This window comes from Aedes albopictus, chromosome 3 (genome assembly GCF_035046485.1).
Source record: "Aedes albopictus strain Foshan chromosome 3, AalbF5, whole genome shotgun sequence".
NCBI lineage: Eukaryota > Metazoa > Arthropoda > Insecta > Diptera > Culicidae > Aedes > Aedes albopictus.
Genome location: NC_085138.1, coordinates 308,414,083 through 308,432,433, shown reverse-complemented (window position 1 = coordinate 308,432,433; position 18,351 = coordinate 308,414,083). Strand labels below are relative to the sequence as shown.

Below are 18,351 nucleotides of genomic sequence, written 5' to 3'. Positions count from 1 at the left end.
TAACCCTCCTGCCGCTCCCCATATGGGGGGCTGTTGGGAAAGAATGGTTCGGGCAGTGAAATCGGCACTCAGATGTATTCCAGAGGCGCGCAAATTGGATGACGAATGTTTCGTTACGGTGTTGACAGAAGCAGAGAGCATGGTCAACTCTCGACCATTAACGTTTGTCCCATTGGAAACCGCTGATCATGAAGCGTTAACCCCAAACCATTTCCTGCTTCTGAGCTCCAACGGTGTGCGAGAGCCGGAGAAGCTTCCAACCGATCCTGGGATGGCGTTGAGGAATAGCTGGAGTCTGGTGAAGCACACGCTGGATAACTTCTGGCGTAGGTGGCTGGTGGAGTACCTACCAACAATCATTCGTCGAACGAAGTGGTTCCGTGATGTTAGACCGCTCAAGGTAGGGGATCTTGTGCTCGTAGCCGACGAGAATGTTCGAAATCGATGGTTGCGAGGCCGTATCATTCGGACGATCCCGGGTAAGGACGGAGTAACCCGTTCAGCGGAAGTACAGACGACGAGCGGAATACTAAAGAGACCTTCTACGAGATTGGCTGTGTTGGACGTGGCTAGTTCAAGTGACGACCAACCGGAAGTTGATGCGACACGGCGGGGAGGATGTTCGCCGCCACAGCCCATAGTGGATCACGTAACGCGGTCAAAAGGTGGTTCTGTCATCGGCGTGGATGACAAGCAGAATTGGACGAATAATACAAAACGACAGACTGACGATAAACAGTGAGACAGCAGAAATTGATTACGTGCGAAAATTATATCCTAAAACTATTTCATATCAAGCTATATTTTCCTAAATTGTAAGTAAAATTATTTCTATAATTAGTGAACTCGATTGTACTTATGAACTAAACTTACAGGACAAAAACTAAATCTTAGATTACTGTTGTGAATTGGTAGAAGAACATAAAAGGAGACTAAATTGTAAGTAGAGCAAAATTACTAAAAACTGAAACCTATCCTAAATAAAATTAATTTTAGCTTGAGCTGATTACCACCAAATCTGGGTAAGTGTCTGCTGTGAGAACTCCGGAAATACCATTCGCAACATTAGTTATTGTCACAAAAATGGATATTTTAAAATTTCTGCAGGAAATATTATGTGGCCTTTATCAAATTTCTAAGATTTTTTATCTGGCTTATGCTATTATCAAAGAATTCCCGACAATTCTTAAAAAAAAACCTGTAATTGTCTCTGAAGTTCGACATTTCTTTCAGATTAAAATTCCACCCGATTGAGCGAAATGCGTGTAAAAATCTTCGCACCCAAAACAAAAATTCTCTTGAGCTCATGCAGAAAATTGTTCCAAGCTGCTGGAGAGAAGCCTTCCAAGCTTCTGGAGAGAAGCCTTCCAAGCTTCTGGAGAGAAGCCTTCCATGCTTCTGGAGAGAAGCCTTCCAAGCTTCTGGAGAGAAGCCTTCCAAGCTTCTGGGGGAGAAGCCTTCCAAGCTTCTGGGGAGAAGCCTTCCAAGCTTCTGGGGAGAAGCCTTCCAAGCTTCTGGGGAGAAGCCTTCCAAGCTTCTGGGGAGAAGCCTTCCAAGCTTCTGGGGAGAAGCCTTCCAAGCTTCTGGGGAGAAGCCTTCCAAGCTTCTGGGGAGAAGCCTTCCAAGCTTCTGGGGAGAAGCCTTCCAAGCTTCTGGGGAGAAGCCTTCCAAGCTTCTGGGGAGAAGCCTTCCAAGCTTCTGGGGAGAAGCCTTCCAAGCTTCTGGGGAGAAGCCTTCCAAGCTTCTGGGGAGAAGCCTTCCAAGCTTCTGGGGAGAAGCCTTCCAAGCTACTGTGGAGAAGCCTTCCAAGCTTCTGGGGAGAAGCCTACCAAGCTTCTGGGGAGAAGCCTTCCAAGCTTCTGGGGAGAAGCCTTCCAAGCTTCTGGGGAGAAGCCTTCCAAGCTTCTGGGGAGAAGCCTTCCAAGCTTCTGGGGAGAAGCCTTCCAAGCTTCTGGGGAGAAGCCTTCCAAGCTTCTGGGGAGAAGCCTTCCAAGCTTCTGGGGAGAAGCCTTCCAAGCTTCTGGAGAGAAGCCTTCCAAGCTTCTGGAGAGAAGCCTTCCAAGCTTCTGGAGAGAAGCCTTCCAAGCTTCTGGAGAAAAGCTCTCCAAGCTTCTGGAAAGAAGCCTTCCAAGCTTCTGGAGAGAAGCCTTCCAAGCTTCTGGAGAAAAGCTCTCCAAGCTTCTGGAAAGAAGCCTTCCAAGCTTCTGGAGAGAAGCCTTCCAAGCTTCTGGAGAAAAGCTCTCCAAGCTTCTGGAAAGAAGCCTTCCAAGCTTCTGGAGAGAAGCCTTCCAAGCTTCTGGAGAGAAGCCTTCCAAGCTTCTGGAGAGAAGCCTTCCAAGCTTCTGGAGAGAAGCCTTCCAAGCTTCTGGAGAGAAGCCTTCCAAGCTTCTGGAGAGAAGCCTTCCAAGCTTCTGGAGAGAAGCCTTCCAAGCTTCTGGAGAGAAGCCTTCCAAGCTTCTGGAGAGAAGCCTTCCAAGCTTCTGGAGAGAAGCCTTCCAAGCTTCTGGAGAGAAGACTTCCAAGCTTCTGGAGAGAAGCCTTCCAAGCTTCTGGAGAGAGGCCTCCAAGCTTCTGGAGAGAAGCCTTGCAAGCTTCTGGAGAGAAGCCTTGCAAGCTTCTGGAGAGAACCTTGCAAGCTTCTGGAGAGAAGCCTTGCAAGCTTCTGGAGAGAAGCCTTGCAAGCTTCTGGAGAGAAGCCTTGCAAGCTTCTGTAGAGAAGCCTTGCAAGCTTCTGGAGAGAAGCCTTGCAAGCTTCTGGAGAGAAGCCTTGCAAGCTTCTGGAGAGAAGCCTTGCAAGCTTCTGGAGAGAAGCCTTGTAAGCTTCTGGAGAGAAGCCTTGCAAGCTTCTGGAGAGAAGCCTTGCAAGCTTCTGGAGAGAAGCCTTGCAAGCTTCTGGAGAGAAGCCTTGCAAGCTTCTGGAGAGAAGCCTTGCAAGCTTCTGGAGAGAAGCCTTGCAAGCTTCTGGAGAGAAGCCTTGCAAGCTTCTGGAGAGAAGCCTTGCAAGCTTCTGGAGAGAAGCCTTGCAAGCTTCTGGAGAGAAGCCTTGCAAGCTTCTGGAGAGAAGCCTTGCAAGCTTCTGGAGAGAAGCCTTGCAAGCTTCTGGAGAGAAGCCTTGCAAGCTTCTGGAGAGAAGCCTTGCAAGCTTCTGGAGAGAAGCCTTGCAAGCTTCTGGAGAGAAGCCTTGCAAGCTTCTGGAGAGAAGCCTTGCAAGCTTCTGGAGAGAAGCCTTGCAAGCTTCTGGAGAGAAGCCTTGCAAGCTTCTGGAGAGAAGCCTTGCAAGCTTCTGGAGAGAAGCCTTGCAAGCTTCTGGAGAGAAGCCTTGCAAGCTTCTGGAGAGAAGCCTTCCAAGCTTCTGGAGAGAAGCCTTCCAAGCTTCTGGAGAGAAGCCTTCCAAGCTTCTGGAGAGAAGCCTTCCAAGCTTCTGGAGAGAAGCCTTCCAAGCTTCTGGAGAGAAGCCTTCCAAGCTTCTGGAGAAAAGCTCTCCAAGCTTCTGGAAAGAAGCCTTCCAAGCTTCTGGAGAGAAGCCTTCCAAGCTTCTGGAGAGAAGCCTTCCAAGCTTCTGGAGAGAAGCCTTCCAAGCTTCTGGAGAGAAGCCTACCAAGCTTCTGAAAAGAAACCTTCAAAACTACTGGAGAGAAGCCTTCAAAGGTTCTGGAGAGAAGCCTACCTACCATTGGAAGAGAAACTTTCTTAGCTTTTGATGAGTAGCTCCTCAGTCTTCTGAAGAGAAGCCTCCCAAGCTTATGAAGAAAATCCTTCTAATTTTCTGGAGAGAATATTTTCAAACTCACATCAACGATGACAATGATAACTTTCAAGCAAGTTTATCAAAATCTGTGAAATTAGCTAGAAAATATGCATTATAGTGTCATAACTGCTCACAAAAAAAATTATCAAATTCCTCAGTGTATCGCAAACAAACCATTCTTTATGTGGACGATTTTTTTTCATGATTGTACAAAATGCTTGAATGCACCTATCTTTGAATTTTAGCTACAATTTGTTTGACTAATTTCACAGATCCATTCAATTCAGTTACAGTTCTGTGTCCAAATCATTGCATGTACAGGCTTTACTGTATTTCAAACACATTGAATAGTGGTTTGATGCTTTGGAATTTATTGAACAATGCTTTCATAAAAAATAGGTATTTCTTAGAACAGGCAAAACAAACAATCTTAATGTGCTATAGCTTCTATGCCATTGCAGACACTTTGTATAAGCTGTACATAAAAACTAACGGCTGCTTAAAACAGATCTCCACTACCAACTGTACAAACATTTGGCTACGCCAAATCGGAGCATATATTTGAAAGAAGATAAAAGACCAAATGAACTAGAGACATCAGTGATATCATTCTTCATTCTTCTGAATTTTGTTCCAGAACAGCAAATTCAAGAACAGCGCTGTATTAGATAGAGAATTGATAATTTTCTCACATATGCACTGATGCAAATAATTTGCGTAGCCAGCCATTTCTGACGAGCAAAATTGTTGATATTGCATTTTAGCACTGGACGAAGCTGAGCCAATTTTTGCGATAAACACGATGATTTACCATTCAATTATCACTTTATCACTGATCCAATTGTTTGAGTCACTCGGTAGCAGCTATCCAGTTCGGTGACATTTTTATTCATTTCATACTAACTTTAGTCACCGATTAGCACTCTGATGTATCTATCACTAATTATGATCTTCTTGCATTAATATTTTGCTTACCATGAATCACTCAAAAACAAAAAATCACGCTGCGCTTCACAATCATCAACTTTTATCCCAAAACACAACTTTCAAATAAAAAGAAGTCCCGTGTCACACTGATTGCCAAATTCGAATTGAAGATCACGCGTTGACCGACCGTTGCGAACTGATACGCCAGGCGTCAACGTTTGCCAATTTTATAATACACTACTAGCATTTCCAACGCCGACGACGACGATGCCAACGACGACCTCGCGATCGATCGCACGAGCCTCCAAAGTTCGCACAGCTCAAAAGCTAATCGCCGCCCGCCGTCGCCGCACTTCCCTCGGATGGCGATAGGCGTCGTTACGTCGCGATTGCGATGAGCTTTCAACGCGAGGATCGTCTCGGAGAGGTGCTCTCTTCCAAGCCTTTTCCCTGCTGTACCATAGGCGTGCCCAGCCCACCGGATTGTGAGGGATGGGGTGAATCATTTCTGAAATTTTGCAAAAAATTTTCATTGCTTTTGTTTAGTGCTCCACAGTGAAGAGAATTTTCAGACAAAAGAGGCAAAAAAAGCAACAAAGAAGGCGTGACGATTACTCTTTATCCCCACTGATAACAGGATCTCGAAATTTTTTGTTGCAGACAAAACGGAAGCAGAATTTTTTGCGTACTTTTCAACTCGTGAATAATAAATTATTACTAACCCAAAGTCAAAACTGTTTAGTGATAGATCTTCAGCAGAGTTGCAGTGTTTACCAACTCGAAGTTACCGTTCGAAAATCGCAATGCAAGGCTTAAAAATCTCTAAACTCGTGGTGTACGATGTTTATCCTATTATTTTCAACTTGGGACAAACTTATCTCGCATTGGGTGGATTGTCGCTACAAATACAGGTTGCGACATTGCCATTATTGTTGCGCGATGGTTGAATTTTGATTCACTGGTGCTCCATATAAATGGCTTGTGGGTGATTTGGTATTGCCAATTTGGTATCATTTGGCAAAGATAGTTCTATTTAACATTATTTTCAGGTTAGTTTGGCTATAGAAAACCTAAGATGCCATTAACAGGAGGAAAATGACAAGATAATATAACATGATATGGTATATGTAATGTAAAACAATACAACATAACAAAAGAGAACCATTCCAAAACCATTTGATTATATGTATAGCCAGTAGTGAAATTACAATTAAAAACAATATATTTACGGTTCATTTTATTGTTTGAAACCATATATTTACCATACAATGTACGGTATATGAAACCCCACGTATCAGTATTTAGAACAATTCATTTACAAAAAAAATGTATGGTTTTGCAAAAATATATATATGAAAAATATTTTTTTGTATTGTTACGATAGTTAACAACCCGCATAATATATTGTAAAAATCCTATTAACAATTCACTGTATGATGTCTACATTACATCTTGTTGTTTTTGTATTTTTATTTTTACAGTGGTGTCTATTGTAAAAATATGGTTCTAAATAGTACTGTTACAATACAACGTTCAGTTTTTCTACTGTATTTTTTATTTGGGCAGAGAGAGAGAGAGAGAGCTAACGAGCTACTCTGAATGGAGTTCTTGAAGAAATTTCTGGATGAAACCCCATGGGTAGTCAGTAGCTACTTCTGAAATATATTCTGGGAGATGCTTGTGGAAAAATCCCGTGATTAAATCGGAGATAAGTACAGGGAAAATCTATTGGAGATGCGGGAAGCTATTTGAGAGAATTCAAAAGGAACTATTGTAATAGTCTCATAATAACCTCCTAGAAAAGCACCAGGAGAAATACCGAGAAAATTTCAGATAGAGAGAAGCTGGGAGATACCCTGGGAGAAGCAAACGGAGAAATCTAATGGTAAACCCCTGGAGAAACGCCGGAAAGAGCTCCGGGCAAATATCTTCAATAGTAATCGCGGAAAGCAAACTGGAAGAAATTCCGGAAAATCTGGAAGTAAGACCCCGGGAGAAAATCTGGGTGAAACACAATGAGGAACTCTGGATGCGAAGGTGAACTTGGAACAAATTCGACGGGAATCCCGGAAGAACATTTGGAACAACTCAATATAAGCACCTGTGCGAAGAAGTTTAAATGAAATTCTATGAGATACTTAGAGGGAAGCTCTCCAGAAAACTCTAGAAAAAAAATTCTCCACGAGCCTTCTGCTGAAGTTCAAGGAAAATACCTCTGGGAGAAATCCGGGGTTTTTGAAAATTTTCCAGGAGCAATTCTGGATAAATTTCACTAGTAACGCCAGCAGCATTTTGAGGGAGAACTAGGGATAAATCAATTCTGGAAAAACCCAGGGTTGCCGGGAAACATTTGGAAAAAGGGAATTGGAAGAATACGAAAGTAACGGCTGGAACGGACGAATCTCAAAAGAAATTACGGAATAAAATTTTGGGGGGAATCCTAGAAGGGAAGCAAGACAACTTTCCAAAAAGAATTTCTGACGGAGTTTTTGGATAAATCCTTTGGAGAAAGTTCATGGATGAATTTCGGATATATGTTTCTTGCCAGAATCATCAGCTTGTAATTGAAATTGGTAGCTTTTTGCAGAGGTGTTGGCATTTCATCACTAGTCACTGAGTGGTCTATGCTCAGCTTATGCTACATTCGACAAGTACATATTACAACACATCATGCTCGGCGACACTAATGAAAGTGATGCATTCGGAAAGAAAATTTTATTGACATAACTCTTGATTATTATGGCAACACAGCCTGCAGCATCATAAATACAATAAAATTAAATAGTATGTAAAGCGAAAATGCGTGAAATAATGATGAAAATAACGTATATTCAGTGGAGCGGGCCTGGTGTGATGGTTAGAACACTTGACTATCACGCCGAGGACCTGAGACCGAATCCCACTCCCGACAAACGCACTAAATGTGAGTTCTTTCTTCGAAAGGGAAGTAAGGCGTGGGTCCCGAGATGAATTAGCCGAGGGCTAGAAATCTCGTTAAAACAGATAAAAAAATAAAAATAAAAAAAACGTATATTCACAGTTGTTTCAAGCCAACCATGAGAGAGCATCAACAAACGATGCCCGCTCATCACTGCAGCTTGTCTATATTCTAGTATCTTTTTTGTATTCCACGAAAAATATGTGTCTCGACGCTTGGTAATTGAAGCAAAACCAACAAAAGTAAAGAAAAACTGCTGAGTTGTTCACTTATCGCTTCGGCTGCCAAACACTGCCAATTTGGATTATTACTCGAAGTTAGGGATAACAAATCCTTAACCGTTATGTGTCCGATAAGTTATGATTTTCAGTTTATTCACCTTATGAATCGATGATACAACGGATCATATCGATGATTGAAGTTTAAATGATGGACCGAATATGTCATTAAGTATCGTAACCATTGAAAAATGCTTTTTTCTCGAACAAAATTTTTCGGGATTTATTCAATTTACATTTTCTAATCAGATAGGTAATCATAAATTTGATGATACAGCAAATCATAAAAATAAGAGGCAGATGAGCCGATTAGCATGATTCTTGTAAGGTTTGATTCGTATGCATGGTGATTGTTTTTATATGTGGAAAAAAATTAAAAGAATCATCTAAAAAGTAAGAAAACTGATACTTAAAATACTGATTTTTATGAAAATGGCAGTACAACATCTGCCGGGTGAGCTAGTTTTCTATATTTTGTTCAAAACGTTGAAAACGCACGTAAGAGCAAGCATAGGACTCTTACTAAACATTAAAATGCATCTGTTGATCAGGTATGCCATTTATACAGATTTATCTGTATCATAGGGGTAGGCGGGGCAATATGGACACCCTAAGGTTTAGCATCTATTGCATAAGAATGCTCACGAAGAAAAATGCTTTATCCACTTCAAAAAATGTTATGAAAAATGTTAGTTTTTCATGACCGTCTTCAAGCATACGGGGCAGAATTGGACACCCCCATGGGGCAATATGGACACCATGAGACTTTTACGAATTTCGTACATTATTTACACCTATAGAGTCATTTCATTACAAAACAACTATTATGGATGAATAATACGCCGAAGTAGTTCATTTTTGTTCAGTTAATTTAAATTCAGAGTGTTTTGGATAAAGCTTCGTTTTTGTCGGCATGTACAGCTGTGCCTAGAACAACTATTTTCCACTGCTGTCGTTTTTTGACCAATTTGTTTCACCCTATGTCTACTATAGTGAACATTTAACCGAAAATATACTGAAATCGAAGAATTTGGTTGGTTTGTGATTTAGGTTATATTTTTCCCTTGCCGCTTCTTTCAAAAAGGTGAGTGTCCATTTTGCCCCGGCAGCAGAAGATATTTTCAAACTTGATTTTTGATATGATAAAGAAGAAAATATAAACATGTTAAGCATGTAGATACAGCAAAACTACTTGCATGTGTTCTAGAAATATCAGGTTTTAATCGACCTGCAGTAAATTAATCACTAAATCTTATTTTAGATAGCGTGAAAATTATAATTTCCATGCACAAAAAACGGAGGACGCAACTTTTTCGTGTAAAATCAAGTATAATTTTAATTTTGAATGTTTCTTTCCTGAAACTACGTTTTAGACAAATGGACTATATTCTCCATTCATTGAAAGTTCAAAAAAGTTCGCATATTTCAAAATATTGAGGGTGTCCATTCTGCCCCGGGTGTCCATAATGCCCCGCCTACCCCTACAGATTTTTGAGCATCTGTACAGATTTCGTTTTATATGAAATACAGATTTTTGAGCTAGAGGAGCTATTTTATTTTTGTATGGGATACAGATTTTTCAGTATTCAGATTTTTGTATAGGATACAGATTTTTGGAAATAGCGATACAGATTTTTCAAAAAATCATCTGGCATCCCTGCTCTTGATTGAAGTGTCCTAAACAAAATTATTTGCACTATCATACTTGAAAATGTTACTCGGATGGGACATATGCCCTGACCTGTAGCGAAACAAAATGGGAAGGCTGTATCAGTAGACAACGACAAAAAGACAAACTGATTCCCATCAAACGAAATATAGAAGACAAATGATAAAACCAAATGGCGGACAATGTGGTTTGATATGTGTAGATTGTAGATGTTGACAATCAAACTCCATGTACCCCAAACGAAGGGCTGCCTAAAATTCTCCAATGTTTCATTTGTTTTCTTCGTACCAGAAATGTTGCTTACAACTCACAATGCTTATCACGCCTCCTATCATGGTAAGCCCCCTGCTGATTTTTTCTGTCAATGTAGATTAAAATGCAATCAAATCATAGTGTGGACCATTTTTATTATGATTATATCTCCTCAGCAGACGATCGTAGACGGACAATCTAACCCTTATTAGAAAGACGTACTTCCTGATAAGGGTATCCTCATCTACACCTTTTTGTCCCAAAGAAAAATACTCATCCCGAAAAGTCGAATAATACAGTGACGATTCGTTCGTTGAGAGCTCGTTAGATGGGCTGTCTCGATGGTTGAATGTTCACTGGTTGGGGCAAAACCCAACTAAAAAGCACTGTCAATGTCAAAATAGATGTCAAAACGAGTTTGACGTCTGACCGCCGTCGCATCACAGCTCCTGTATACAGAACGTTTACGCAAGTATGTGAGTGTTCCGTGACGTATTTCTCGTCACTTGCGTGTGTCTAGAGCATTTTGATCAGTTGTCAGTTGTCCCAACGAACGAACACGATTCGCTAATCGGGGCGCAGTCGTGACCCAACCAGCGAATCCGGACTGTAGTTATTTATGTGACGAGTTGCAAAAAGTTGATATTCTCAGTACGAGTTGAACATTTATCCAACGAGGCTCACTTTTAGGGGGACCGATTCGAAAACTCTAACTGTCAAAAGATGGCGCTGGTCAAGCCCATCAACTTTTCCGAAGGCACGAGCTATCTTACGAGCTATTAATTAAGAGCGTGCTGATGGGAAAATAAACCATGGTGTACAGTTCTTCTTCTTCTTCTTTGTGGCTCTACGTCCCCACTGGGACTTGGCCTGCCTCGCTTCAACTTAGTGTTCTTTGAGCATTTCCACAGTTATTAATTGAAGGGCTTCCTTTGCCTGCCATTGCATGAATTTGTATATTGTGAGGCAATCACAATGATACATTATGCCCAGGGAGTCGAGAAAATTTTCCCGACCGGAACGGGAATCGAACCCGCCGTCTCCGGATTGGTGATCCATAACCTTAACCACTAGGCTAACTGGAGACCATGGTGTACAGTATCGTTCTCAAGAAACACGGAAGCTCTATCAGAAGTCTAACTCATATCTACCGAAAACGCTTTGTGCTGTGCTTCTAAATGTGAAAGGATAATGACGAAAGGCTCGTAGATCCAAAGATGATCGAGGTCGATAGGTGGAAGTAGCACTTCGTCGAACACCTAAATAGTGCAGGAAAAGCAGGCATGAAAGATCTATGCAGCTGGCGAAATGACTTTCTCAGCAAGGCGGAAGATAGAAAATGACCAACTCACTAAATAATCATTAATTCAACAAATCAACAGTAACATATGAGTTAGAGATGATTTGTTGCAACTATAACTGAAACTATTATCATGGAACTGAATAAAAAATAAGCACGAAAAACAATAAATCCCAGGTTTATGTAACTGGCGGCCTGGTTTCAGCAAAAAATACTCATAGTCTTGAATGTTCAAACACTAGTTTTGTTAACCCTCAAGCGATCGTGCTGTTGCATTTTGGACAACACGTTGAAAAAAATCTCGCTTGTTGTATTCAGCATTAGCGTGGTTCCGGCGATGAAGGCCAACCGCGCGAGTTACGGAAGGTTAGGCAGAAAAATTTACCCCTTTCTCAAACCCTAGAACCACTTCTGTACTGTTGCTGTGCGGGTGCGCTGCGGAAAAAGCCTACCGCTCTCACCATTTGTGCGAATCGCTGGAATCGCTAGAGAGAGGATCTAACGAAAGAGAGAACAGCAAGCTTATCATCGGCCAAGACCACGCGGTTTGTCGTGCGCGCGTCAACCAGCTGGTTGATCGTCGTTCGAGGCGTCGCGCTGTCGTCGTCTCTGTCAAGAAGTCCGGCGCCGATCAGCACAAGAAGAGAAAGATATTTATGCTTCTATTGAACTTGCCAATCTTATGTAAGTGAGTGGTCGTAGAGAGATGTTTGCAGTGGTCAGGTATCCTGCCGGCCATGCACGTGAGTTGGTTGCTGGGTTTAAGCATGACCAGATGGTACCTAGGCAGACTGAGATGCTATTTTGTTTTGTGCTATTTCGGTCGGTGCCCTCGCTGGCCCCAAATTGTGTTTTGACTATACAAATTGTGTTTTGACTATAACCTATCGATCGTAAACGCTTGCGTAGGTCATGCAGGTGGAACTGGAGGCGTGGTGAGGAATTTACTTACACACCTATCAAACTGCTTCGTTGAAGTTCACCCTGTCTTAAAATTTTCGATCATCTGATAATAATCAATTTCGATGAAGTGGCACAACGGCTTGCAAACATGTGACTGTCTGGCTGCTTGTGTTTTTCCCAGTTGGGACTTGATCCGGATTTCACATTTGCAGCGAAGCACTAAATTGATGGATGCTTGAGCTGGATTTCGCAAGCACGATCCGTCGTCGGTTCAATTAATTAAGACTAAGAAGAACGGGAATTTTGAGAAAGCCTGAGATGGCGTAAAGATGAGCTTGAGGTGAACGACAGCAAGGAATATATTTCGTCACGATTGAGTCATATAACATATTCGATCAGATGTTTTTTTGAATAAATCATTCAATTCACGTCACTGCTCACGTGACGAAATCATAAACACGTTGAATAAAATCAGTTCAAATCAACATGAAAAGCATATACAAGTGATAAGATATTCAGATAATTTGGGATGAATAGGGTCATAATGTCATTAGTAGTCCAATGCTCTCGAAGCAAAGCAAAGCAAAGCAAAGCAAAGCAAAGCAAAGCAAAGCAAAGCAAAGCAAAGCAAAGCAAAGCAAAGCAAAGCAAAGCAAAGCAAAGCAAAGCAAAGCAAAGCAAAGCAAAGCAAAGCAAAGCAAAGCAAAGCAAAGCAAAGCAAAGCAAAGCAAAGCAAAGCAAAGCAAAGCAAAGCAAAGCAAAGCAAAGCAAAGCAAAGCAAAGCAAAGCAAAGCAAAGCAAAGCAAAGCAAAGCAAAGCAAAGCAAAGCAAAGCAAAGCAAAGCAAAGCAAAGCAAAGCAAAGCAAAGCAAAGCAAAGCAAAGCAAAGCAAAGCAAAGCAAAGCAAAGCAAAGCAAAGCAAAGCAAAGCAAAGCAAAGCAAAGCAAAGCAAAGCAAAGCAAAGCAAAGCAAAGCAAAGCAAAGCAAAGCAAAGCAAAGCAAAGCAAAGCAAAGCAAAGCAAAGCAAAGCAAAGCAAAGCAAAGCAAAGCAAAGCAAAGCAAAGCAAAGCAAAGCAAAGCAAAGCAAAGCAAAGCAAAGCAAAGCAAAGCAAAGCAAAGCAAAGCAAAGCAAAGCAAAGCAAAGCAAAGCAAAGCAAAGCAAAGCAAAGCAAAGCAAAGCAAAGCAAAGCAAAGCAAAGCAAAGCAAAGCAAAGCAAAGCAAAGCAAAGCAAAGCAAAGCAAAGCAAAGCAAAGCAAAGCAAAGCAAAGCAAAGCAAAGCAAAGCAAAGCAAAGCAAAGCAAAGCAAAGCAAAGCAAAGCAAAGCAAAGCAAAGCAAAGCAAAGCAAAGCAAAGCAAAGCAAAGCAAAGCAAAGCAAAGCAAAGCAAAGCAAAGCAAAGCAAAGCAAAGCAAAGCAAAGCAAAGCAAAGCAAAGCAAAGCAAAGCAAAGCAAAGCAAAGCAAAGCAAAGCAAAGCAAAGCAAAGCAAAGCAAAGCAAAGCAAAGCAAAGCAAAGCAAAGCAAAGCAAAGCAAAGCAAAGCAAAGCAAAGCAAAGCAAAGCAAAGCAAAGCAAAGCAAAGCAAAGCAAAGCAAAGCAAAGCAAAGCAAAGCAAAGCAAAGCAAAGCAAAGCAAAGCAAAGCAAAGCAAAGCAAAGCAAAGCAAAGCAAAGCAAAGCAAAGCAAAGCAAAGCAAAGCAAAGCAAAGCAAAGCAAAGCAAAGCAAAGCAAAGCAAAGCAAAGCAAAGCAAAGCAAAGCAAAGCAAAGCAAAGCAAAGCAAAGCAAAGCAAAGCAAAGCAAAGCAAAGCAAAGCAAAGCAAAGCAAAGCAAAGCAAAGCAAAGCAAAGCAAAGCAAAGCAAAGCAAAGCAAAGCAAAGCAAAGCAAAGCAAAGCAAAGCAAAGCAAAGCAAAGCAAAGCAAAGCAAAGCAAAGCAAAGCAAAGCAAAGCAAAGCAAAGCAAAGCAAAGCAAAGCAAAGCAAAGCAAAGCAAAGCAAAGCAAAGCAAAGCAAAGCAAAGCAAAGCAAAGCAAAGCAAAGCAAAGCAAAGCAAAGCAAAGCAAAGCAAAGCAAAGCAAAGCAAAGCAAAGCAAAGCAAAGCAAAGCAAAGCAAAGCAAAGCAAAGCAAAGCAAAGCAAAGCAAAGCAAAGCAAAGCAAAGCAAAGCAAAGCAAAGCAAAGCAAAGCAAAGCAAAGCAAAGCAAAGCAAAGCAAAGCAAAGCAAAGCAAAGCAAAGCAAAGCAAAGCAAAGCAAAGCAAAGCAAAGCAAAGCAAAGCAAAGCAAAGCAAAGCAAAGCAAAGCAAAGCAAAGCAAAGCAAAGCAAAGCAAAGCAAAGCAAAGCAAAGCAAAGCAAAGCAAAGCAAAGCAAAGCAAAGCAAAGCAAAGCAATCTTTCTGACGTCCCTTTTGAACGTGGTCGATGGATGATAGCACTCAGGTAATTTTTTGTTGCATTTTCCAGAACTCACTTTCGAATATGGTTAGCCTTTACTAATAGTATTTATTACTCACACATAAACTGATGAGTTTCTCCATCGCCTGCCATCTATATGACTAGAACACATTTAATTTCGATTAAACTGAGTGTTTGAAAGTGTCTGCTTTGCCAACTATCTAACGTGAACACAATCCACCCATAATTGTTGAATCGATCATTTATTCATATAATCCTAGGCTATCCTAGGAATTATTCACATGTGGGAAATTTACATTTATTGCCATATCTATTTGAGTGCAAAACGATCGTCAAATGTTACATACAGTATAATAAATACCAAAGTTGCAAACTTTTAGACAAAACGAATATGTATTGCAGATTTTTTCAGAGTGCACCACAATGGCGCGCAATCAGAACGCAGCCCCTTCAATCAGGGCGCATCCATTTGACTGGCTCATCGCCCTTCAGAAACTTTTTACCGGCTGCCACTTGCCTTTGGTAATTTCTTTCGACACGTTTGAATTCGCCTTGACGGAGGCTCTCTGAGAGAATTGCGCTGTGCGTGAAAACAATTTTTTTTAACATGGGAAAGGATAGGAACTGCATTTTCAAATGCTTCTAATTCTTTATAGAAATTTTTTTAAGCAAAACGTTCTTAATGTTATCGAATGAGATTTTGATACGCTATATTATAGACATAACATTGTGATTTAAAAACATTTTGTCTAAAACCAGTTATAGTGTAGCTAATTGAAAGTATATTGCAAAACATTAACTCTTTTTTCAATCTGAAGTCCCTAAAATATTTTAGAAGCATTTGAAAATGCAGCTCCTATCCTTTCCCATGTTAAAAAAAATTGTTTTCACGCACAGCGCAATTCTCTCAAAGAGTTCCGTCAAGGCGAATGCGAAGAAAGGCAAACCAAAACAAGCCGACTTTCTGGCCGTGTCGCTGTGAAGTGTGAATGGTTGTGTGTCTGCTGCTGTCGCCGCTGCTGTGGTGTCGTTTCTGCTGCTCCATTCAGTCAGTGGGATCAAATCCACGGTGTTGAACTTTGTGTTTTGTGCTCTGTTCGTTTTCATCGGTCGTGATAAGGTAAGAAGTTTCCTACTTTATATGCTGAAATTCTGTGCTGGAAAAATGCAGACAGGATTAATTATTGATTGATTTACATTTTCCGGGTTGTAGAATACTGCACAATATGGAAGTGGACGGAAATACAGTTTTGGCAAGGTCACTCAAGGAACAAGTGAGTAGAAGTTGCTGAAAAGTGACTTATTTCAGGTGTATGACTCGTTCATGTTTGATGATGATGAATTGCTTTTGCCAAATTTATTGACTTTGTTTGCGTGTTATCTAACCTATTTTGGCGATGGCGAGATTCTTTTTGTAAGTTTTATCCCCATGTCTTCAACTGGAGGGACTTTGGAATCGTCGATTATCTCCAAGCACCATTAAATAACCAATAATCTTGTTTGCTAATTGTGGCTGATATCTTCTCCGGCTGATATGCGACGTATTTGTATTTTGACTTTTATTTTGTTATCAGGGCGTTGAATATGTGTTCGGCATCGTCGGCATCCCGGTGGTGGAGCTCTCGATGGCGATGCAGGCCGAGGGTCTTAAGTACATCGGTATGCGAAACGAACAATCTGCATGCTATGCAGCTCAGGTGAGATGATATTTGTTTATTTTGCAGTATACACAATTGAGAATTATATTTGCTAGCAGTTAAGTCTGTCAAATATATGCAATTTTAGAAACACTGTAGTTAAAATCATTTACAATTTTTAGGCGATTGGCTACTTGACCGGAAAACCCGGAGTTTGCTTGGTCGTACCGGGACCAGGGTTGCTCCACGTAACCGCTGGAATGGCCAATGCACAGATCAACTGTTGGCCGCTGATCGTCGTCGCTGGAGCAGCCTTCCAAGATCATGAAGGCATCGGTGCGTTTCAGGAATGTCCTCAAGTTGAATTGAGTAGACCGTATTGCAAGTACGCAGCCAGACCGGCTAGCATTCCATTAATTCCACAACATGTGGAGAAAGCCGTGCGTTTAGCATGCTACGGCAGACCTGGCGTAGCCTATTTGGATATGCCGGGTAATCTCTTGCTGGCAAGAGTTCCCGAAGAAAGTGTTCCGAAGCAATACGTTCATCCTGAGCGGCCAATTGCATTTCCCGACACGAAGTCCGTCAAAGAAGCTGCCCATTTACTTGCCAAAGCCAAGCGTCCATTGGTGATTGTTGGCAAGGGAGCTGCCTACGCTCATGCTGAATTGCACCTCAGGCAGTTGGTTCACCAAACGAACCTTCCGTTCCTTCCAACGCCTATGGGAAAAGGTGTAGTCCCGGATCTGGATCCCCAGTGTGTAGCACCCGCCAGAACTCTTGCTTTACAGAAAGCTGATGTCATTCTGCTCCTCGGAGCTCGCCTGAACTGGATGCTCCATTTTGGTCGTCAGCCCCGTTTCAGCCCCAACGTCAAGATCATTCAGGTAGACTTGAGTGCTGAAGAGCTGCATAACAGTGTGCTAAGCACCGTGGCCGTTCAATCGGACATTGTTCCGTTCACGGAGCAGCTCATCGATGAGCTCGCCAGCATGCATTTCTACTTCGACAAGAACAACGACTGGTGGATCGACCTGAAGGCCAAGTGCGAGAAGAACAAGAAAATTGTTCAACAAATGGCAATGGACAAGAAGGTTCCGCTGAACTACCACGCTGTCTTCCATCATCTGCAGGAACTGATTCCGAAGGATGCCATCATTGTTAGCGAGGGAGCCAACACCATGGACATTGGTAGAACCTTCTTGCACAACAAATGGCCTCGTCATCGCTTGGATGCCGGTACTTTTGGAACGATGGGCGTTGGTCCGGGATTCGCCATTGCTGCCGCTCTTGTGTGCCGCGATCGATTCCCAGGTGAGAAAGTCATCTGCGTTGAAGGCGATTCGGCGTTCGGCTTCTCCGGAATGGAGATCGAGACCATGATTCGGTACCAGTTGCCGGTTGTCATTGTTGTTGTCAACAACAACGGCATCTATTCCGGGTTCGAAAAGGAAGCCTACGATGATATGCGTACCGCTGGGGATCTTACCAAAGTGTAAGTACGTTCAACCTTTACATTCTTTTAAAACCCTAACGTTCACTTAAATTTCAGAACCCCTCCGTCGGCCCTGAACGTCGAAACGCACTACGAAGCGATGATGAATATGTTCGGCTCGAAGGGACACTTTGTTCGCACCATTCCGGAACTGCAGCAAGCGGTCAAAGAGGCACTGACCCTCACCGATCGTCCTACGATCATCAATGTGATTATCAGTCCAACGGCCGATCGCAAACCTCAGGACTTCCAGTGGTTGACGGAGTCCAAGCTGTAGATTGTGATAGATGACTGTGGTAGGGTGCATGTCGAAGTGGTAGAAGGGTTACATTTTAACTGATAAAAGGGGGTTTGAAGGTGCTAGATATGCATGTTTTATGTACCGTATGCTTTAGGTTTGATTGAATAAAATTATTTGCTTCATAAACATATTCAGAAAGTGTGATACAAATTTGACCATGATAAGGGAGGCCAGACGATTTTTTGAAAAATCTGTATCACTGATTCAAACAATCTATATTCCGTACAAGATTCTGGTGAAAAACCTGTATCTCATACAAAACATAATCAAAAGTGGTTTTTCTGAGTAAATCGACTTTGAATTGTCAAAATTATTTTTTTTTCAGTGTACATACGACTAGAAATATTACGGATTTTTAGAAAAAAAAATCCACTCTGCGGTAGCCGCCGAGTCCTACCGCAGCTGTCGAAGTCCTACACAGAAAAAAATATTCATGTAAAATTCAGCGAGAAATCATGCACATAAAGGGAATGCTAGAGTTAGTGCATATTTACATGA

At 41.8% G+C, this 18,351-nt stretch overlaps 2 protein-coding genes across 2 annotated transcripts in view; one reads left to right on the top strand and one right to left on the bottom strand.

Moving 5' to 3' along the window:
* Positions 1-4,883, bottom strand: part of LOC109411570 (sialin) — a 78,331-nt gene extending 73,448 nt beyond the window's left edge. The window contains exon 1 of the mRNA XM_029865659.2: positions 4,724-4,883. The gene's annotated coding sequence lies outside the window, so the exon portion shown is untranslated. The remainder of the gene's footprint in view (positions 1-4,723) is intronic.
* Positions 4,884-15,385: 10,502 nt separating this feature from the next.
* On the top strand, positions 15,386-17,983 carry LOC109398509 (2-hydroxyacyl-CoA lyase 1). Its single transcript, XM_019670893.3, has 5 exons — positions 15,386-15,540; positions 15,634-15,694; positions 15,995-16,117; positions 16,240-17,552; positions 17,610-17,983. Exons 2-5 carry the CDS (start codon positions 15,647-15,649, stop codon positions 17,827-17,829), a joined length of 1,704 nt encoding a protein of 567 aa, XP_019526438.2. The 5' UTR covers positions 15,386-15,540; positions 15,634-15,646; the 3' UTR covers positions 17,830-17,983.
* The last annotated feature ends 368 nt before the right edge of the window (positions 17,984-18,351 follow it).

Bases quoted from the DNA above. Each gene is read 5' to 3' on its own strand.
- LOC109398509 (XM_019670893.3), top strand. From the start codon at position 15,647: ATGGAAGTGGACGGAAATACAGTTTTGGCAAGGTCACTCAAGGAACAA. The intron at 16,118-16,239 runs GTGAGATGATAT...TACAATTTTTAG, and splicing joins CTGCATGCTATGCAGCTCAG to GCGATTGGCTACTTGACCGG. The intron at 17,553-17,609 runs GTAAGTACGTTC...CTTAAATTTCAG, and splicing joins GCTGGGGATCTTACCAAAGT to AACCCCTCCGTCGGCCCTGA.